The sequence below is a fragment of the Numida meleagris genome, chromosome 14 (genome assembly GCF_002078875.1).
Source record: "Numida meleagris isolate 19003 breed g44 Domestic line chromosome 14, NumMel1.0, whole genome shotgun sequence".
NCBI lineage: Eukaryota > Metazoa > Chordata > Aves > Galliformes > Numididae > Numida > Numida meleagris.
The window spans coordinates 6412034-6431622 of NC_034422.1; the positions used below are offsets into that span (position 1 = coordinate 6412034).

General features: G+C 39.3%; 1 protein-coding gene across 13 annotated transcripts in view; it reads right to left on the bottom strand.

The window, feature by feature from the left end:
- ATXN2 (ataxin 2) overlaps positions 1-19589 on the bottom strand; it is a 50166-nt gene that overhangs the window by 17240 nt on the left and 13337 nt on the right. For 3 of the 13 annotated variants that reach the window (XM_021413421.1, XM_021413419.1, XM_021413424.1), the window contains exons 6-18: positions 16610-16734; positions 15308-15399; positions 12367-12564; positions 11675-11853; positions 9938-10147; positions 7704-7886; positions 5931-6119; positions 5093-5200; positions 4219-4289; positions 3188-3495; positions 2645-2708; positions 2390-2542; positions 1124-1190 (exon numbers count right to left, since the gene is read on the bottom strand). In XM_021413421.1, coding sequence (XP_021269096.1) covers positions 1124-1190; positions 2390-2542; positions 2645-2708; positions 3188-3495; positions 4219-4289; positions 5093-5200; positions 5931-6119; positions 7704-7886; positions 9938-10147; positions 11675-11853; positions 12367-12564; positions 15308-15399; positions 16610-16734 — 1947 coding nt within the window. The remainder of the gene's footprint in view (positions 1-1123; positions 1191-2389; positions 2543-2644; positions 2709-3187; positions 3496-4218; positions 4290-5092; positions 5201-5930; positions 6120-7703; positions 7887-9937; positions 10148-11674; positions 11854-12366; positions 12565-15307; positions 15400-16609; positions 16735-19589) is intronic. The other 10 variants (XM_021413422.1, XM_021413420.1, XM_021413429.1 and 7 more) reach the window with 9 other exon arrangements.

The window sequence follows — 19589 nt, forward strand, 5'->3', positions numbered from 1 at the left end:
GAAGATGTCAGTAAATTCACTCAATGATTACATTTACACTGCGAATCAGCAATTGAAAAAAGTAAATACACAATGCAGCTTGAACAGAGTAAAGGCACTGAACTCTAACACATGCAGCTTCTTCACTGCTCTGTTGCACACAGAATGGATACAGAGGAAATAATGACACTTGGGAAAGGAATTCAGAACAGAGATTGGCCTTGCAGGGCAGGAGTACCCATCAGTATGCTTCTAATTAAAACAATCAGCATTAGCAACCAGAAGATTCCATTGGTCAGGCCACAGTGAAGCTAGTGGACTTTAAAATAGAAATACATTGCAGGTTTTTGTCTTCCCTGATTTCAAAAAGGCCACTTGTTTACTTCTAAACAGCAAAACTGCTCTTTCAAATAATTTCCTACAGCAGCAGCCGAGCAGCAGCACTGGAACCTACCATCATGAACCACTGTACAACGCTGCAAGAAAGCACGCACTACTGTAGAATTAGAGCAATATTTGAAACTAGGCTATAAAAACAAGACCATCTTTTTTTTTTTTGCTCCTTCTCTGCACTGAAGAGATGAGTGCATCTCATCACACACAGCCAGAGGTGTCACTTGCTGAAATCATGGCACTGTTAGTCCAGCTGTTCAGTTCCTGTTGCAGTGGGAATGCAAAAGAACAAACTGGAACCAAGTAAAAGTTCTTTGCAGATGCATAAGGATAGTCCTTGTGAAAAAACAGATTCTTCTCATTGACAAAAACACTCTGCTAAGGCACCATTAAGGGCTCTGCTCAAATCAGAACAAAGAATACACAAAGTTGCCTTTCAAACAAATCTGTAACGTTCACAAAGCATAGGAGGCCAAACAGCTAACACTCATTTTCCAAGTAACAGAGATCTTTTCCAGTTTGTTAAATCAAATTCCAAAAGCAGCAATGCCGTGCTACACAAACTTACAATGATTTGGCCAAATTACATTACCTAGAAATGCCTATTTCCACTTAATTCGCCTTCGTTAAAAATAGTACTTAAAATATCAGTTTGAAAACTAAAGCACATGGATTAGAAAATACACAAACATTTGTTATTTTGTTCATGCTGCATGCAAACTAAGAACCAAACAGGCAGTATTATTCTCACCTTTACCTGCTCTATATGTCTTGGCTTGGTTCACTGGCATGGGCGTCATGGGTATAGGATACAAAGGCTGAAATAGAAGGAGGAGTTTAAGATACAATATTCCTTTTTAAAGCGTGCATGTGTTTGTGTTGGGGTAAACAGCTTTTGTAAGTTTTACTCTGAGTCAAAAAAAATACAATAACCTCTAATGATATTAGAAGCCATTTTTCTTCTTAAAACTTTACTGACATAAGTAGGTGACAAACACAACATACATCAAGGCAGTCTCCACCACGAAATTGGTTTCATCAAGATCTACCATACCCTCCCTGGCTTTCAAACTCTTTTCAGAGACAATTTATACAGATGTAATGCCTTATGTTAAACTATTTAACAGTTCAGTTCTTCACCACTAATTTGTAGATGTTTGCTGGCTATTTTAGAGTTTTGTAATAAGACCAAGACCTCATAGAAGTTTCTTGCAAACTCCTTCAGTCCAAACAAGAAGAGTTGTAGTGACCTTGTTGAAGCTGACAACTAAATTACTCATTAACACATGCTGAGCATACTGAGTATTTTGTTAACACGTTACGAGAGCAAAGTTAGCACAAGATTGATCACTTCCTCCACTGCCAAAACCTTTAACCACAGAGTTAGGATGTTAGCCACACTTTATTTTAATAACCAGCAACCATTTGGACCATAAGGAAGAGAGAAAAAAAAATATTCCAGATTTCAAATATGATTTAGTGAACTCTGCCTAACCTATATTTTCTTTTACCACTGTGACTAAGTCTGCACGTACAACCAACCAAGACCATATGGTTTGCAATAACCAGCCAAGTAACACTAGTATTGCTACTGCAAGCAATGTATTAAATCAGACAACTTTATAGCAGAGTTAGGTCTGAAACCCTAGTGATCTCTACAACAACCGGAAATTAGGGGGACACAGCTGGAAGCTGAGGGAAAAAAAACACAGTTGCTTAAAATTTAAGAAAGCAGGACTGTGCTGGGAGCACTGGGGAGGAGGCCTGCACAGATTAACAATAAATGCAAGTAACAGCTGTTGGAATTTACAAGTGTTTGAGACTATTACAGCTCTCAGGTTGAAAGGCCACTGGGGAAAGTCAGTATTTACATAGCTAAAACTGAACAGCAACGTAGTTGTTCCCATATTTACACAGTGTACTATTACACTCTTAACTCAGATGTCCTAAGTCTCCCCGCTTGGCTGACAATCATCTGAAAAGTGTAAACAAATTTACATCACATGCTGCACTTTACCTGCACGCCTGGACTCACTGGAACTGGGTACATCATATTTGGTGCAAAACAAACAGGCTGAGTGTACACTGGAGTTGGCTGCTGATGGCCCACCATGGAAGGGCTTGGCTGAGCTTGTGGACGAGGGGAGGTTGGTGTAGTAGAAGGCTTCGGCTACAAACAGAGTTCAGCAATGCATATGCAAGATTAGCTTGATTATACTCCAAGTAAAAGGTTTGCCTCCGAGCAAATGTTAAACAGTATCAAATAACTTACCTGGGCAAAAGATCGAGGGTTGAATTCTTTTGCATTAGGATTAAGTGTTGATTTTCTAACTTGCCTAAACATGAAGAGCAACAAAAAATAACATTGAGCATTATTCCATTACAGCACACATGCAGAACTCCCTAACAATTAAAAATGTACAGAGATTAAATACTTCATTTCCACCTATGAGTCAGATTTCTGAGAACACAAACAACATGGCATGCAAAAAGCCACTCTCACTGACAGTGCTCTTACTACACTTCTCCATAAAGATGTTTTCCTGCTGTTGATATTTCAGTTCACATGAGGCAGGAAAACATTTAAATCATCATCTAGACAAAGAACAGACATCAAGAGGACTAAAGCTATACATGCAGCTCTACCACTGACTCATAAGGCGACTTTCATTCAGCACAGGCATCTCATCTGCTGCTTCCTTTGCTCAATTAAGAGACAAATTACATCAGCCATATAAACATTAGGATATTACATGTTCTTAATAGCTTTTCTACTAACAATTAAATGCTTATTCTAAAAGACATAGTTACTCACTCAGAAGTATCCTTCTTCTCCTCTTTATCCTCTTTATCTTGTTTGCTTCCAGGCCCAGATGTCTGTACACCTTGTGAAGTTACCTCAGGCCCTCGCTTTTGCTCAGAACTATTACTTATTGATGGAGAAATACTTGGACTATTAGGTTTGCTACTGCCACCGTTAGAGTTAGTATTACTGCCAGTTTCTATGATAGGTTCTTTAGGGGTTGGTTCTGTCTTTTCTTTAACTACATCTCTTGATTTTTCACCTTCTCGGGTTTTGTTTAGCAGCTGATCCACTGCATCTGAAGAGGAACTTGACTGTAACTGGAAAAGAACCCAAGGTACATGTTCATTAAACTAATACACGAAACTAGGAGCGACAATCTAACGCCATCACAGAGTATAAAACAATCCCATAGGCCTTAATCATTTGGAAATGACCTTTTAAAAATACATTTTCCATTTGTAGTAGGAAAAAAAAAAAAGAACACTGAACAACATTTTAAGCCTACACTCTGCAAGAAGCTATTCAGAGAGTTGTCTGACCTACATGTTGGTTAGGAAGTGACAGGAAAGCTTAAGGCCACGCCTTAGACTCAGCCCCCCTCCGTGTGATTTAACAGTAACTCTTGAAAAGCTGACCTGATTTAGTAAACCATTACAACCAGGAAACATGCAGCGGAACAGCAGATATTTGTCTTCAATTTTCCTCTGCAAAACCCTCCAGAAAACTTGGAAGCAGTTTTTCCACACGCAGCGTAAATGTGTTAATTCTTTGTAGCTAATTATCACGCAGTTTTGAGCAGCATTTTCAGCGTACAGATTTTAAGTGGATATGCACACTTGTGCATTAGGCAACCGGACAAGCAAGGCTTAGCACTGAATTTTATCATATTTAGTGTGAGGTCTTATGGATATTTTCACAAATTGAGCACAAGTTTTAAGGAAACGTTTTCCCGTTAACATACACAATGCATTCCGTTCATTAAAGTAATCTGGATGCGTGAGAACTATGATACCATTAAGTTAGCACACAGAGAAACTTACCCTAAAGTCATTCTTAAATTTCTTTAAATCATCAATCTGTTTTCTATGTTCTGAAACAATTGGAGATACACCTGCCAAATACAAGACCAGAATTGTCCAAGCATTTCTAATTCAGGTTTTAATCTATAACCCCCACATTTCTAAATGTGCAAAAAGATAACGTTTGCATATCTACAAAGTAAATACAGCTATATCACTTTATCAGCAATTTGGTATCATTCCAAGAACTGCACATATGAGGACACAGAAATGGTCTGTAAAAACATGGCATTACATAACTGACATATCTATAGTTCTAACACATCACACACTAAGACAAAAGCCCCTGAGGTACAAGGACTGCAGAACCCAGATGAACACAAAGAAGCATGCAGCAGAACCCCTGAAGTATAACATGCCAGCATGTCAAAAATATCAGTTCTAGGTGAAATGCTGATTAACTTCCACAGCGTAAAAAGATTTTTTTTGAGAAATGTAATCACAAGCAATGCTACAGAGAAAAAAGGCAACATTAAGGCATAACACAAAGAAGTGTAGTTACAAAAAATGACGTGGATCACAATGACCGGAAGTATTGTGTGCACAGCTCTATGTAAAAACCCCATCCAGACCAGGAGGAAAAAGAAAAAAAAGGAAAAAAAATCACACCATCCACATGAATGTACTTCAAGTAGATGAAATGAGTCAAGAACAAGACTTAAAACTGTAGGTTTCTGTCACTTTAGAACTGAATGATCTAATTTTCCCCATACAACACTCAAGACAGACTGCCTCAAAGTCTTCCTTAAAATGTTAACTAAACTAGACAATACAGCAGGTTTAGTGCACAGAAATATTCATTACTCGAGTATTTATGGAAGGTTTTGATACAAACCTTTGTTCTCAGGTTTAGGAAAACTAGGAGAAGTCTCACTGGGCTTTATATTCTCCTTGTTTCCAGTCGCAGAATTTTGCCTCTGGTCCTGAAGCCTGGTATCTTTAGCTAGGAAAGAAATTGCCAAAGTTACCCTCTGATATGCAACTCATCTCAATTAAAAAGAGATGACGAGTTAGGAACAAAAGAGAGATTTAACCATGTTTAGCTTACAGAAGAAAATCCCTATGTTACGCATTTTTGTTATGCGTTTTCTGCTACTTCTTTAGGGCCTGAGGAGTTATCCTTCCTCTTTGCCCATCCTATGGTTATTAAGCCAAACAAATGTGTCCCAGTCAAACACACTCCTCCCTGTCATACACTGATCCTTAGCTAGGCTGAAAAAAAACTTAAAGTAAAATTATTTCCCATAGAAAAGCTCTTCATATGTAATTTCACAAAGATTTGAGAGTCAGGTTTTTCTGACCGTGCTCTGGAAATGTTTGTCCTTTCACTATGCTTATAATATTCTCTGAAATCAGTGATCTGAGTTTCTTTAAAGAAGAAAACAGCACAGAATTCCATTTGAAAAAAAGTCCTAAATTAGGTCAAACACCCATACTTCCATGCCCCTTCCAGGGCAGAGGAAATTAAGCATACAGCCTAACTAAAAAGCCTTTTGAACCTTATTTTAAAGCCATCATCATGGGGAAAAAAGGAATTCAGTACATAGAAAAACTAAACACATCAGTCAGAATTCTTCCCATCATTTAATAAAGCAGCTTTGGTCTTGTAAAGGCATTTTCGTTTTCAGAGATGAGGCAAGGGAAGCATCTGCCAGCTAGAGAGGGTCACTCACCTTCGCTGGAAGGGGTAACTGCTCTGTTGGATGCAGGGCTGGCAGGTGTCGGAGAGGCAGCTGGAACAGGCATGGCAACAGATTCAGTGGGAATAGTACCAGGTTGAGGAGAAGGCAGAGCTGGTCCTGCAGGAGTGCTGCTCTGCCTTGGAGACCTAGGCCTGTGTGTTTTAGGGGATAATCTTGGAACTAGAAGCAAACAGGAAAAAGCAGTTATAGGATAAGTTTCCTCATTTGCTCAGCAGTTTGCTTAATTTTAAGATGACTAAGAACATGCTTTAAAATACTCAATGGAACATTATTTAGTGATTGAAAACCTGTTTACCTTTCAGGTACATCTCCTAGTTCTTTACAATGCAGCAATTCAGATAAATGGTGCAATTTTCCTGCAGATTGCTCCCTAACATACATCACTGCTCTGCAGAACCACCAAGAAACTGCAATGTGGTCTCTGGCCCCTCAGTGGTATAAGAGCTCACATTAACAATGTGCTTCAGACAGAAAAGAAAAAGGGAGTCGTATCTCCATGCAAACAGATACAAAACATTTTTTGAAAGGCTGGGGAAAAAAAAAAAAAAACAAAAAAAAACCAGAACATGTTCCACTTTACAGTTTCCTCCTTTGGAGGTTTGCCAGCTGCAAAAAAGCACAAAAAAACCACTACAAAAAACCTCCCAGCATATCTCATTGAAAGAAGATTTGATGTCCACTTTTGTCCCTGCATTACAGCAGCAAAGAAAGTTGTATATTCTTTAAAAGGTAAGTTGTACCTCCTGCTGTCTGCTCATCCCACAGTGGCTAGTTAGTTGCTTTATGTCATACATTCATGCATGAACTTCAAGTGAGCAAGAAGAAAGAAAAGCAAGTGGTTTAACAATTCTACTTGCATGTCACTGATATACAAAGTTGGGGTAGGGAGGGAAGCTGAAAACGGGAGCGTTTAAAACTTTTCCACAAGGCAACCAAGTCTATGGGGTTGTCTATGCGTTAGGCAGCAAGTCATATTTGCTTTCTAAAAAATGCTTTCCCATTGCCCTTCTCTAGAATTCCAACACCACTAAAAGGTATCAGACTCTGAACTGCTGCTCACTTGCACTTGGATTCAAGAAAGCACTCAGCTGCTGACAACTGACCAGAACACAGTCCCAACTACAAAACCAGGGCTGCTGTCACAAGACTGGGCTTTATATTTAAAATCAAACATTAAAAAAAAAAGATGTTAGCTGATTCAGAAAAGACATTGATTATATCTGCTACTACAGCACTTACGACAAACACAAAACCACCACTTAAAATCTGCAGCATTTTTTAAAGAAAAAAAGTACATCCAACTACACTCGAGTACCATTTCATCTTTTCTTGTGATGTCAGCCTTCCTCTACCCAAACGCCTCACTCGTTTGCAAACCATAACAATCCAGCTATACTGCCACTAACCAAATTCAGAAGAAATGTGTCTAACTTTTCCTCATCTCCTTCAATAACAATCCAGGTTATTTCTTTCAACAACTAATTCCCACGTTTTTCCTTCCTTTTATACAGCAACCGACTTATCCTCTCTGCAATTCAGACAATATTGCACTTTAAGGACCAACTCACCAGTCATTTCACTAAGCTACCTGGGAACATCCTTCTCCCACTACATCTAAGCAAGCTAAGTTAGCAGACCAGTGTATTCAGAGCCTGAATTGTCTAGAAACACAGTACTCTGCTTAGCATTAAGACTCTAAGGTACCCCTGGCAAGCCATCTGCAATAAGCCAAGCTTTACCTACCCCCACTGACAACTGATGACCACGTCCCACCTGAAGGGCTGCCTCGTGCCACTGCAGTAGTAGATGCTTCCCCTGGTGCATTATGAGATACAAATTCTAAGCCACTTGAAATTGTACCCCTACCAGTAGAGACTCTGTGACCTCGAGGGTGCCGTTGTGCCTTAGGAGACATCCGTGGAGGCCCTGAGAAAAAGAAGACAACCCCACACAATAAGTTCTTAACATCCATCACAAAGCACACTCAAATACATTGTCTGTTTATAAAAGTGGATTTAATCTAGTAACTCTCAATAATGCAATAATGCAGTCAAGCAAATTACACTGGCATAGACTAGAACCAGGGATCTACGAAACCAGAAAGACCAAGCCACTGGTCTGGCCAGACTAGCAGCATCTCATCACCTTACCAAGTAAACTCGCATTCATTGATATTTAGAAGTTTTAACAGAAGTGACTTAAAATATTTGAATCCAAGCATTCAATACTGCTTACAGGAAGACAAGCCAATAAAGTTAGTGGCCCAGCTCCTCCTGGATAATCACAGTTCTGGGCTATCAAATGTTTTCAGGAGGAAAAAAAAAGGATTGCATTATTTTTGCCAGGTGGTCAGTGATGCCAAACATTGATTTACAGAGCAGCCAACAACACTGGCTGACCAATGGTGCTGGGGAATTCCAGCAGATCATTCTGCACAGAGGCTGAACTGCCTGCAGCAGGTCACAATTCATTAACAAGTCAGCAAAATTGCAACTAAACAAGTTATTGTTATCCCAAGGTTCCAGTCATGCATGTTTAACACCAGAAGATGAAGTCGTAGGAGAACACAGTAATTCTGAACAGTTTATACAGCTGCCACAGAAAAGTTATACTCAAGTCTAAGCAGCCATACAGTCTCTACATCCTAACAACATTTTCTTTACAAGATCAGACTCAAATGTTGATACCCTAAAAGGAAAAATGGCACATGAGCATAAGACAATCTGACTGATTTCAGTTCATTTTTCATTTAGATCAGTAACAGACAGAAGTTCAGGTAGCGACTTTCTGGTTTCACTTATATAAAGCTCTAAAATACCAAGTACCTCTTCTGGTTATATAAAACTTTAAACATTAGCCTCTATTTAATCATGAATCTAAAGCACACTTGAATCCAAATTATATACAGGCAAGTATTTTACAGAATACACGCTTTCCAGCAATTCTCTTCTTGTGTTGCAGTAAGCAGTTCACTGCATGCCTGACAAGTCAATCACAAGCGCTCAAAAACATAACTGAATTTGCACACGGATTCTTTGTATTTCACTACTTCAAAGAGATCTCACACCGGTACGTTTAATTGGCAGCAGAACACCGTGCAGACATGTTTGCTACTGTCCCCTTTCTGGTAATGGATCATGCTGAGCATTTATCAGGCAAGCTGTAGAACATGTTACTGATTCAATGAGCACGCTTCTCTCAGCTGGCTCCAGCAGAGCCTGTGATAGCAGAGAGAGTGCACATTTCCAGGGAGCTTAGGGGAACCAGTCTGCATTTTTCCAGAATTGCCAGACTGCGCTGGGCAGGACAGCTTGATTCTTTTTGAGTGCACTTAAAATAAAACTTTAGAAGTCTGTTCCTTACTGTACCCTCAGAGTACAAATACATGTAGTTTGGATTCTTCTGCATACAGTTAGCAAGGATCATGGGTCAAAGTTTCCCTGCATATGTTCTGGCTACTAGGGACTTGTTCTGCCTCAATGCAAACTCAGACCTAATGTTTTCTACCGATTCATCTTTGAAGCAGCTCATCCTATCCCATTCCACACTGCACTTGTTTAAATACAGTTTTGTTCTATTTTTTTTTTTAAATAAACAAAAGGTAATTGAATCATTTTAGCTAAATTTGAAACTGCGTTTTGTGAAACAACTGCCTTCATATTTTTTAGATTTTATTTAAATTGATATTCCTAATAATGCTCTCTAAACTTATCGGGTCCGGCATGTTGTTGTTGGTTAAGACACTGAGCAGCGTTTACAAAGCTGAGTTTATTTCATACCAACTTGGGAAATTTCACAGCTTTATTTTGTTTTTGTAAAGTTCTTCAAATAAAAAGGTTAATAGAAATAGTCCGATAAACTAAAGTTAAACACAAATTATAGGTTAAGTAATGAAGAGGAAAAACAATTTTGTAATTAAACTCACAAAGGAGTTAAACAAAGACAAACAAAAACATGAACAAATCGTGGTATTGTACCTTCTGAAGACATGCGTTTAGGCATAGTAGAGACAGGAGCTGGAGAACCATGAGCAGAGGGGTGAGACGGGGGCCTGGAGGGCCGCGAGGGGGGCCTGGAGGGCGGCCGTGTAGGGGTGGCTGCCCGAGGTGGAAGAGAGTTGGGACCTGACTGGTAGCGAGAAGGTGGGCGAGAGGAAGGAGATGGGCAAGGCGATGGCCAGGGAACACCTGACAGAACAAATGATATGAAGGAAAGTATAAAAACTAAAGAAAAATTATGGGGAAAAAGGTCAACAGAAAAAAAAAAAAAAAAAGTAAAATATGACAAAATGATTTCTCACGTTTAACCCTTTGGGGATAGGTTAATTTATTTCCGCAACCAATAAAATAAGTCTCTGTAAGGTTCTCGTCTCTGCTTCGGGTCAAATTTAATAACTGAATGTCACAAACTCCCCAAAGGGTTAATTAGGATCTACAAATACTACTAAGGAATAGACAGTAAAGTTTGATCTGTTAGCCTGTCATATATATGTTCTACAGTACGCACTGGTCCTCCATCAGCTAGCAGAGGCTCTCGTACAGCGGTTCATGTGCAGGACTGAACGCACAAACTGCTACTTCCAAACCAAATGATGAGCAGTATCGATTCTAGGAACTGCATCTTTACAAAAAACAGCGGTGTTCAGTGTCTGAATCCTGACATCTATGCCTCTATCAGTTACCTGCGGTATTAATGTGGTATTTTAATCTAGGATATGGGGTTCATTGTTTCCAAACCAAAGGCATTTTATTTATAAGCCATTTTGAGTACGCTAAGTGTATGAGGTTGATTCAGTGAAGTAATCGGATGGCACGAACCACTAACACTACAAATTTCAACTTGAGCATTGTTTGAGCAAGACTCAGTTGTACACCCTTTACACATTTGACTCTATTTAAGGAGAAAGTTTCACTTACCTTTAAATATTTCTCAGACTCCCTCTCTAGAGGCACTTGAGCATTATGCTTTTTTTTTTTTTTAACTATTATTATTTTTGATTCATACCGATATTGTATAATTGTACTTTTAACCTATAAAAATCATGCCTCAAAGGCAGGCTACTGCTGAAGTTCATATCTCAAAAACTGGTATTCAGTTTATAAACCACCAATTTCCACTATTCAGTGCCTAGCGGTGCCTATTCATAAATATTAGCTATGCATACAGCAGAAAATACTCAAGTAACTATTTGGAGAGAAGACTTGATTCATTTTCCTGTAATAACTTCTCCCACTTTCCCATCAATGTTTTTTCCACCCACATCATGGTGAAGCCAGCAAGTTGCTTTATCCCCTAGAACAGGGAGCAGAATTGATCCAAGCACCAGGTAGGAAGGCAGATGCTTCCTCCAGCACAGCTGCCACCTCCCTTTCACTAGATGTCAGTATTGCTACTCCTCGAGAGAGCTAAGCAGTAGTATAAAAAAAATAAATACAAAAAGCAATTTTTCCATCTTTAAAGCTGCAGACTGCACCATCATCTAAAACAAAGGTAGAAAACAAGCGACACTGCTGCTTGGCAAAGCTACATTCAATGCATTCAAATGAATGTTTCATTATCAATAAGTTAAACCCAGATGAAAATCACAACCTCTGTGTTAAATGATGCATGCTAAGCAGCTTATTAAATACACAACCTAAAACCACAGTTTCAACATAATTAGATAATTTATTGAACTTTTTTAAGGCACATTAATTTCAACTTCAGATACTTGCCTCCGTTAACTACTCTCTGATCTGCTCCAGAGTTAGGACTGAAATCTGAAGTGTGGGATCCAGACCTTGAAATTGGTGGGCCTGATCCAGACTGACCCATCCTTGGTGAATTTTGTCTTCCACTTCCCCAAGACAGGACATCCCTGTTTCTCCCTCCAGGTGGAACATACTTATTTTCCCTGAAACACAGCAAATTTCTATCAGTGTTGAGGAAGAACTGGAAGATAATGAAAAGTTCGAGTGCTCTGCTGATACTTCCTGTCTTTCTCTAAACAAGCTCAAGAGAAGCTCAAAATACAATCAGATGTTGATCAAATATTCACCTCATGAATTACCCTTTGATACTCGCTACACCTTCCACTTCTTAAGAGCCCACAGACACTGAACGATTCAGTACTAACGCCTAAAATTCTCCATGACACGCTGAAACCACTGCCTCTTCCTGTAATTTGGTATGAATTCACCACAGTGCAATATCAGAACGGAGAGGTCTGTTCCATTACAGATAATACAGGGCCAAGTAGAGGTTTACAAGTCAACATGAGTGCCAAAAACAGCAAGTGATTGTTTACACAAGATTCCTAACCTAATCGACCCTGCTGAAAAAGCACAGTTTCAATGACTAAATTGCCACTGTACCAAAATATGTACATCATTTAAATAAAAATGCTATTCATAGTGTATGCAAGTACCTAGTGTTCACACCATGACCTTCTCGCTCATTAGCATTTCTCTGAACAGCAGTATATTTTTCTTCTTCTGTTCTTTCATCATTTTCCAAGGCAACCCGAGCTTTGTATTGGGCACTTGATTCAATTTCCTCTGCTAATTGAGTTGCTCTGGCTTCCCGTTTCAAAAACTCTTCTGAATTATCTCTTTCTAATGGCACCCTGAAAGACAATGGAAGGCAAAGAACATCTGAAATGAATTCAAAAGTACAAAGAATCTACAAAATTATATAGCATTAATTCTAGACGGGTCAAATTAAAAACAACAAAAAAAGAAAATAACACACAAACTGCTTTTAAGCCAGGAGACTTGCTATGCTTGTTATTATTTTTAAGTATAGAAACATTCCTGGACTGGTTTGACATGATGTACAAAAGCAGTGCCATTTACCTGCCTAGAGAGCTGAGGTCAGGATGCAGAGCTTTTCCATATGACTTGCAGATTCCCCAGTCCCTAAAGCTATGCAAAGTCTCCAACTTTTAACAGGGTTGAGCGCATTAGCAACAAAAAGGCCTTAGCCCATTGTGTAGATAGGAAGCTAATTCAAGAGACCAAATTTGAATTTCTTTAGCAATTTACACATTCACAATAGATGCAAGAGTCCCCAGCACTACTGAAGTTAAGAGTTAGAAACTTAATCCTTCCATAATTCTAGCCACAGAATTTCAGTTCTTCCTGTTATGAGTAACTGCAGAAAAGATGAATGCAGTACATTAGAGCATGGGACCGGAAACCCATGACTCACTTGCTGTGTCCTGGAACCTCAAAACCATTCATCTCATGTATTACAACATTAGGTAATTCCACATTGCAACAAGCACATGTAGCCCCTTTGGGAAAGCCACCGAATAAGAACTCAATACACGAGCAATGAACAACTAAAATAATGAACTACAGAAGGACACCACGGCTGAGCTGACATTTCCTTTTGTCAATCTGTCCTTTCTGTTTTTCACCTGTTCTAATTCTTGTTCAAGCATCAGGTTTTATGAAATAACTTTGTCCTTCGATTTTGCTTCAAATTTTGAAGTTCTGAAAGTTGTTTCACTGACTTGACTTCAGAATAAGATACATAGAGCTGAGTCTCTGACCATGCAACGCTTGGTATTAGATAATCAGTACTGCACAAATTTGGGATAATATAAAAAAACAAAGGAAGTACTTGGAGAAACAGCCCAAGTAAGAAATAATTTATGCAAGATTACTCAAGTGCTGGTGGCAGAACGAGGAAAGCAAATGGCTTTGCCAAATTGTAACACATAGCTCTGAAGTCTCCCCTCCATGCACACACACCTTTGGCCAGCTGCTGCCATTATCAGTGGTGGCTGAGAGGATGAAAGAGAAAGCTTGGCCTTCAGCACAAAGCTTTGGCTCACAAATAAGATACACCTGAGCACAGCACGTACAAACCTGGACTCACATACCTCACTTATCCTGTATTAAGTATATAGACAAGAGAAGGGAAAACCTAATACATGGGGTTTTTTTGTTTGTTTGTTTGTTTTGAGTGACTGAAAAAAAAATGGGGAGATGTATGTGGTGGCATTACTAGTAACTTAAGCAAAAGAACAATTTTACACTTTCTAACAGGGAAAAGGCTACTAAAAATGAAACAAAGGGGATGATGTTGTTTAGAGCCCCAGTGATAAGAGAAGTGCACACAGCAGCCAACACCTCAGCCAAGGAGTGTGCTTGCTAGAACACAAGCTTGTGCCTTTATGCAGACTGACAAACTACACTTGCCCATGCTTAGCTCTGGGAAGATAAAACGAACAGTAAACCCTGTACAATCCTTCAGCTGCACAGGTAAGCATTTAGCTGGACTGCTGCTCATCCTATACTCGGAAAATCAGAATACGTTTCCCAGCTAAAGCAACAAAATGCAAAGCAAGTTGCTTGGCCAGGAAATAATGGAATTTGTCTCCAGCCATTTCAAGCCACCTTCATGTTCTTAATTTGTGTCCATTAATACCCATAAAATGGAAAGATGGCAGACTGAAGTTCAGAAGTACGAAGAGTACTTCAGTATACCTCACTGCTCTAGGAACAGCTAGGATTCGGACATAAGCCAATTAAGCCTTTGTTAAAATAGATCTATAGCGTGATAGTAAAAAGAAAATGTTGAACAAGAGATGTGCAGACAAAAACATTAAAAAAAATAAAAAAAATCGCGGCAATTCGTGAACATTCACAACCAAGTTTTATACATTGTGGGTAAAAAGGGTGGGAAAATAAAGACATTTCATGATGGCTGTTCAACATCTGCAACCCGTTTGTGTTGTAGTTGCAGTGAACACTATAGCTGCAGACTACTGGGAATGGCTCCAGGCTGCCAAAGTAAGCACAGCAGACTTCATACTTCTTCTATATTCAAGTTGTTATTATATTGTAACTAAAACTTTAGGTCTGCACAAGTCTGCTAAACAAGTTATCCACAGCTCACAAACCCCCTTGAAATATCAGCAGCATTTTGAGACTCCAATACCTACGTTATAAATAATCACAATAAAATTAGGATTTAATCAAACTGTTCTGCTAGGTTAAACACAAACTATGCGTATGGCAGCTACATAAAGACACATTATAGTTTCACAATTTGGTATTTTTCACTCTACTTGTAGAAGTTTTTCTAAGAATTAAGCATTATTGCATGCCTAAATTCAGAAAATGTTGCAATGGGAATCAACTGTGTCCATTTAAGGGAATACATACAGATTGCTACATAAACTATTCACAGAAATCTGGCAAGGTTTCTTAAGCACTATTCATTCATTATTATTTTTTTTTTTTCAGTTATTCGATTCCACAATCTTAGAAAGTATATAAAATTATCTTGAGAATACAAGTTTTGTCACACCAGGGAAAACATTAAGTACAAATCTAATAAAATATTTTGGAACTTACGTATAAGAAGATAAACTGCTGTCATATGTTGATATTACACCATAATTTTCTTCATTGTAACGAAACATGTCATTGGGATCCCATCCATTAGACTAGAAGAAAATGATGCTTGGTTTTCAAAATGTCATTGGAAACACATTCCTTTAAAACCAAGGGCTGGTGGCAGAAGTCAAATCTTTTGCCTTGGCTTACAAATTCACCATCCACACATCAAAGTTACTAGAGCCACTGTTTATTCCAGGGGTCTTTGTTCATCAGAGAGGATGAACAAACAACAGAGAGGTTGGTTTCTCTCTTGCTTTGTGGCTGGTTGGTTCCTGTTTTTTAAGCACCATGCCCACTCTGTACCAGGTTAATGGCCAACAAGCAGTACACAGTTCTGAACGTTAGGAGCATCCCTTGCTGCGACAAGCACTGAAACTTCCCAAAAGCACTATTAATGCAATTATCTGAGACACACACCGCAGGCAGAAGACCCCTGGTGATCAGGGCAACTTCCCCACTTTATGAAGTATGCTGTTACAGCACTCAAGACTTTAACCTTCACAAACAACAAATGCTCTCAATGTTTCACAAAAGCACTGACAGCGTTAAGTATTCCAACAAATCTCGGCTGTACAGTACGCACACTAAAATTGACAGGGTAACTGTTCCACCAGACAAAGTTAATATTCTCCACAATACCATGACTCCATTCTTCCCTTTCACACACTGCAGCAGAATACCTTGCTAAAAAGAATGCATGGTTGAGTAAAAGCTGACTGCTATGATATACAAAGAAGCACCATTTAAGAACATGGTCTTCATCTAATGATGCGTAATCTGCTGAGATTGTATCTGTGCTTATTAAGCCATGGGCCAGACTTCCATAAATTTCCTTCATCTTAGTCCTGAGACAGTTAGCCAAGCACAATTTCGCCATCATTTACAAATGCAGTGATCGTCAGACAGGAATGCTCTGATTAAACATAAGTGACTTCAGTGTGTTGCTGAATGTGGAGTCCTTAATAAAAGCTCCTTTTTCAGCCAGTCCTTGAATCAAACACGTTCCTTACCACAGCAGCTGCCATTTGTCAATATTTGCCAAAAGTGGCATTTGAAATCCAGCTATTCTTATTCAAATTCTACGAAAGTGCTGGGGAAGCCGCTAGCAAAGACTGAACGTACACTGACATAGGCCAGCATTTTTAGCCCCAAGTTCATTACTAGATTATAATTAAGGAATGCCTGTTGCGAGGCACATCCAGAGAAGTAGCCTGCTTTCTAGAAACAGTCAGAACCAATAAAAAAAGCATCACTTACAACATCTGTCTCCAGTGCCTCAAGCTCCTCAGTAGCGCTGGTCTCTCCTCCATCCCACGGCTCAAGATCCTTTTCTTTGTGCTCACCATTCACTTTAGCACTGATGGCTGAATCAGTAAAAGCATCTAAAAGGGAGTGGGAAGGGATGGATCTGAAATCAGTTTGGTTAGGCACAGGAAGACACTGCACACACCAGTGTGTTTGAGGAACAACCAAACACAACTGAATTGCAGACACATTAACATCAGTCACCTCTGGTAGCTGCTGCGTTCCCTGGGACTACATCAGAGAGCTGTCTGCTGATGTTTAGAAAAACCAGGAAGTGCAGACCTACTTCCAATAAAGCTATTCACAGGGTGTGTTTTTTTTTGCAACTTCAAATATGAAACAAGGTATCAAAGACTAGCAGTAATTATTTGCAATTATTTCCAGAAGTTTTACACCAACTGCATGTATGGTTTCCACTAACAACGGGACTACCTGGGGAATGCCATTCCTACAGAAAAACCAAGATCTGTACAGTGTGTTTGTTGTCCAGGAAGCCTACACACACTAACAAATTGTGCAAATAGCAAAAAAAACCATGAATGCATCCAACCCTGTTGCTTAAATGAGCAGAGTACAAGCTCCCCCTCAAATACCTGAGCTCCTTCTGTTTCCACAACTCACCACAGCAGCATGCACACGCACACTTGCACTCCCTTTGCAGGATAACTCAATTACCCATTTGCTTGGGGTACCCGTTCAATGGGACAGGAACAGAGAAGTTCTGTTTCCTGCAAGCCTTTCTCAAGTAGCAGCTTACCCACATCACACAGCAAGATTCAGAGGCTTTTTCTCAGCAACATATGAAAATAAATATGCCATCGATTAGCCAAGTGCGCTAAGGGCCTGCAATTTTTTATATAAATTATAAAAAATTATATTAAAAAAAATGAAGAACATGAGCTTGTATTTTTATTTGTTCATGTCTCATTCAAGCCAGACTAAGAAAATAGCTGAAGAAATAATACTAGAATATTGAAGTACTGTAAAAGGAAAAAAAAAAGCACAAAGCCATTCATTAAGGAAGCCGAGCTTTTATAGTTTGTAAGCAACCAAATCTTAGAGCTGTCTGCAAATTCTTAGACTACTTCAACAGAAAGAATTTTTAAAAATAAAATAAGCTTTTCAGAGTGCCTTCAGTCCGGAACTTCTCATTATAATTCTAAAGAAAGCAAACAATTCAGGTCTTTAAAAAAGATGAGGTCAAATCACCAGGCAGTGCTAGATAGGAAGAGTATGGCTGAAATTAACTTCTGGCAAGATCTAAAATCCTACGAGGAGAAATGAACTTGAAAGCCATCATGAAAAGAATTAACAACATCTGAAGCGATTTGTTGGCCACCAATGTTACAGAGTTTAAACAATCACTGAAGATTTTTTCATAAGAGACTGTCAACGCAGCCTATTATTCCCATTTTGCCCCATTTCACAACCAAGTTCTGCCCAGATATTGCCATGATCCATCAGAACCGTGCTCAGCTCTGTATGGTACTGGACAGACTGTCTCATGAAACGCTCAACTCACACAAAGAGACCAAAGAAACAACAGGGAAGCAATTAAGCATTTAAGCATTGTTAATAAGCATGTATGAAATAAAATGTTATAAAAAAGATGTATGGGAAGAAAGATGTTTATTAGCTAAACGTTCATTTCAAATTCAAAAGAAATCAATAACGAGAGGAAAGCCAAACGAAAGAAGGCCACCTAATGAGGCAAACCATTGTTAGGGCTCATGTGAAACTGCAAAAACCTGCATCGACCACCTGCTGAGGCCTCGGTGCACAGTTCACCAATGAAGCTGTAATAATTCCTACACAGCTCAATTTTAACGCTTCCGAGCGAGATCGTTCTAGCTCCTCACAAATGTGATGCCTCCAGCAGGCGCATTCTAGGGTTATTTGTCCACTGTTCTGAAACAGCCACGGTATTGTTGCGCTAACGAGTAGTGCTGATGTAACTTCTCAGTGGTTGCATTTGCAACTGTTCGGCATAGGTAATCATCAAGGGTGGGAGCAGAAGTCGCTGACTGACTGCAAGGTATTCCAAATGATTCTGTGCAGTCACACATGCATGTTTTATAGCGCCATAAATGTGCGAGCAAAGAGATTAAGTTTCCATTATATATTATGGTAACAGAAGCGTGATGGAAGGCAAGATGCAAAGACAGGGTGACTGCCAAAAAAAGTTACCTGTTTCTGAAGGAACCACAGATATGGAGAGAGAAAAAATTGGAAGACGTCAGATATAAATACAGGTGGATCTGTTCACATTATAAGGCTGAATTCAGGCACAGCTATACTCTTTCAGGCCCTCTCACAGACACATTCAAGCTGATTACACATCTCTCACCTTGCAAAGATGATTTCCACATTAAAAGTTCGGCAATATTTCCCCTATTCACAGTCCCAATGCATCACTCTATTTTGCTTTGCTAAAATCCCTCCAGACAGCCTTTAGATTTGTAAGGTGTACCAATCTGACAGAAAACACCTCTCAGTTTCCCTTCATGCAAACAGCTTTTAAGGTAAATTATAAGAACAGATGTTTAAATGTAAACGGGAACTACATAATAACAAAGTGCTGTCTAAATCCACGGTGAAGGAGTAAAGAGAGCCCATACAACAAGAAAGCAAAAGTAAAGCACTTGTATCAGGGAGCTGTATGTTCACCTTATCAACACCTCGTAGCCAGCACAGCCATAATCTAGACCAGCCAGTGCTGCTTCTATGCCTAATGTCATTCACTCACTGCTTCATGTATGATCCTCCCAGATCAGACATTTTACACCAAATACACATTGGAGGCTGCTAACGTCACTTATGTTGCTTCAGTGGGAAGAGGGGAATTTCCTCCAACAAGATGAGAAGACAGGGATGTGAGGACTGAGGGCAGCACCTGTTGGAGGTAACGTCTGCGTTCTCAAAGGGTGTTTAA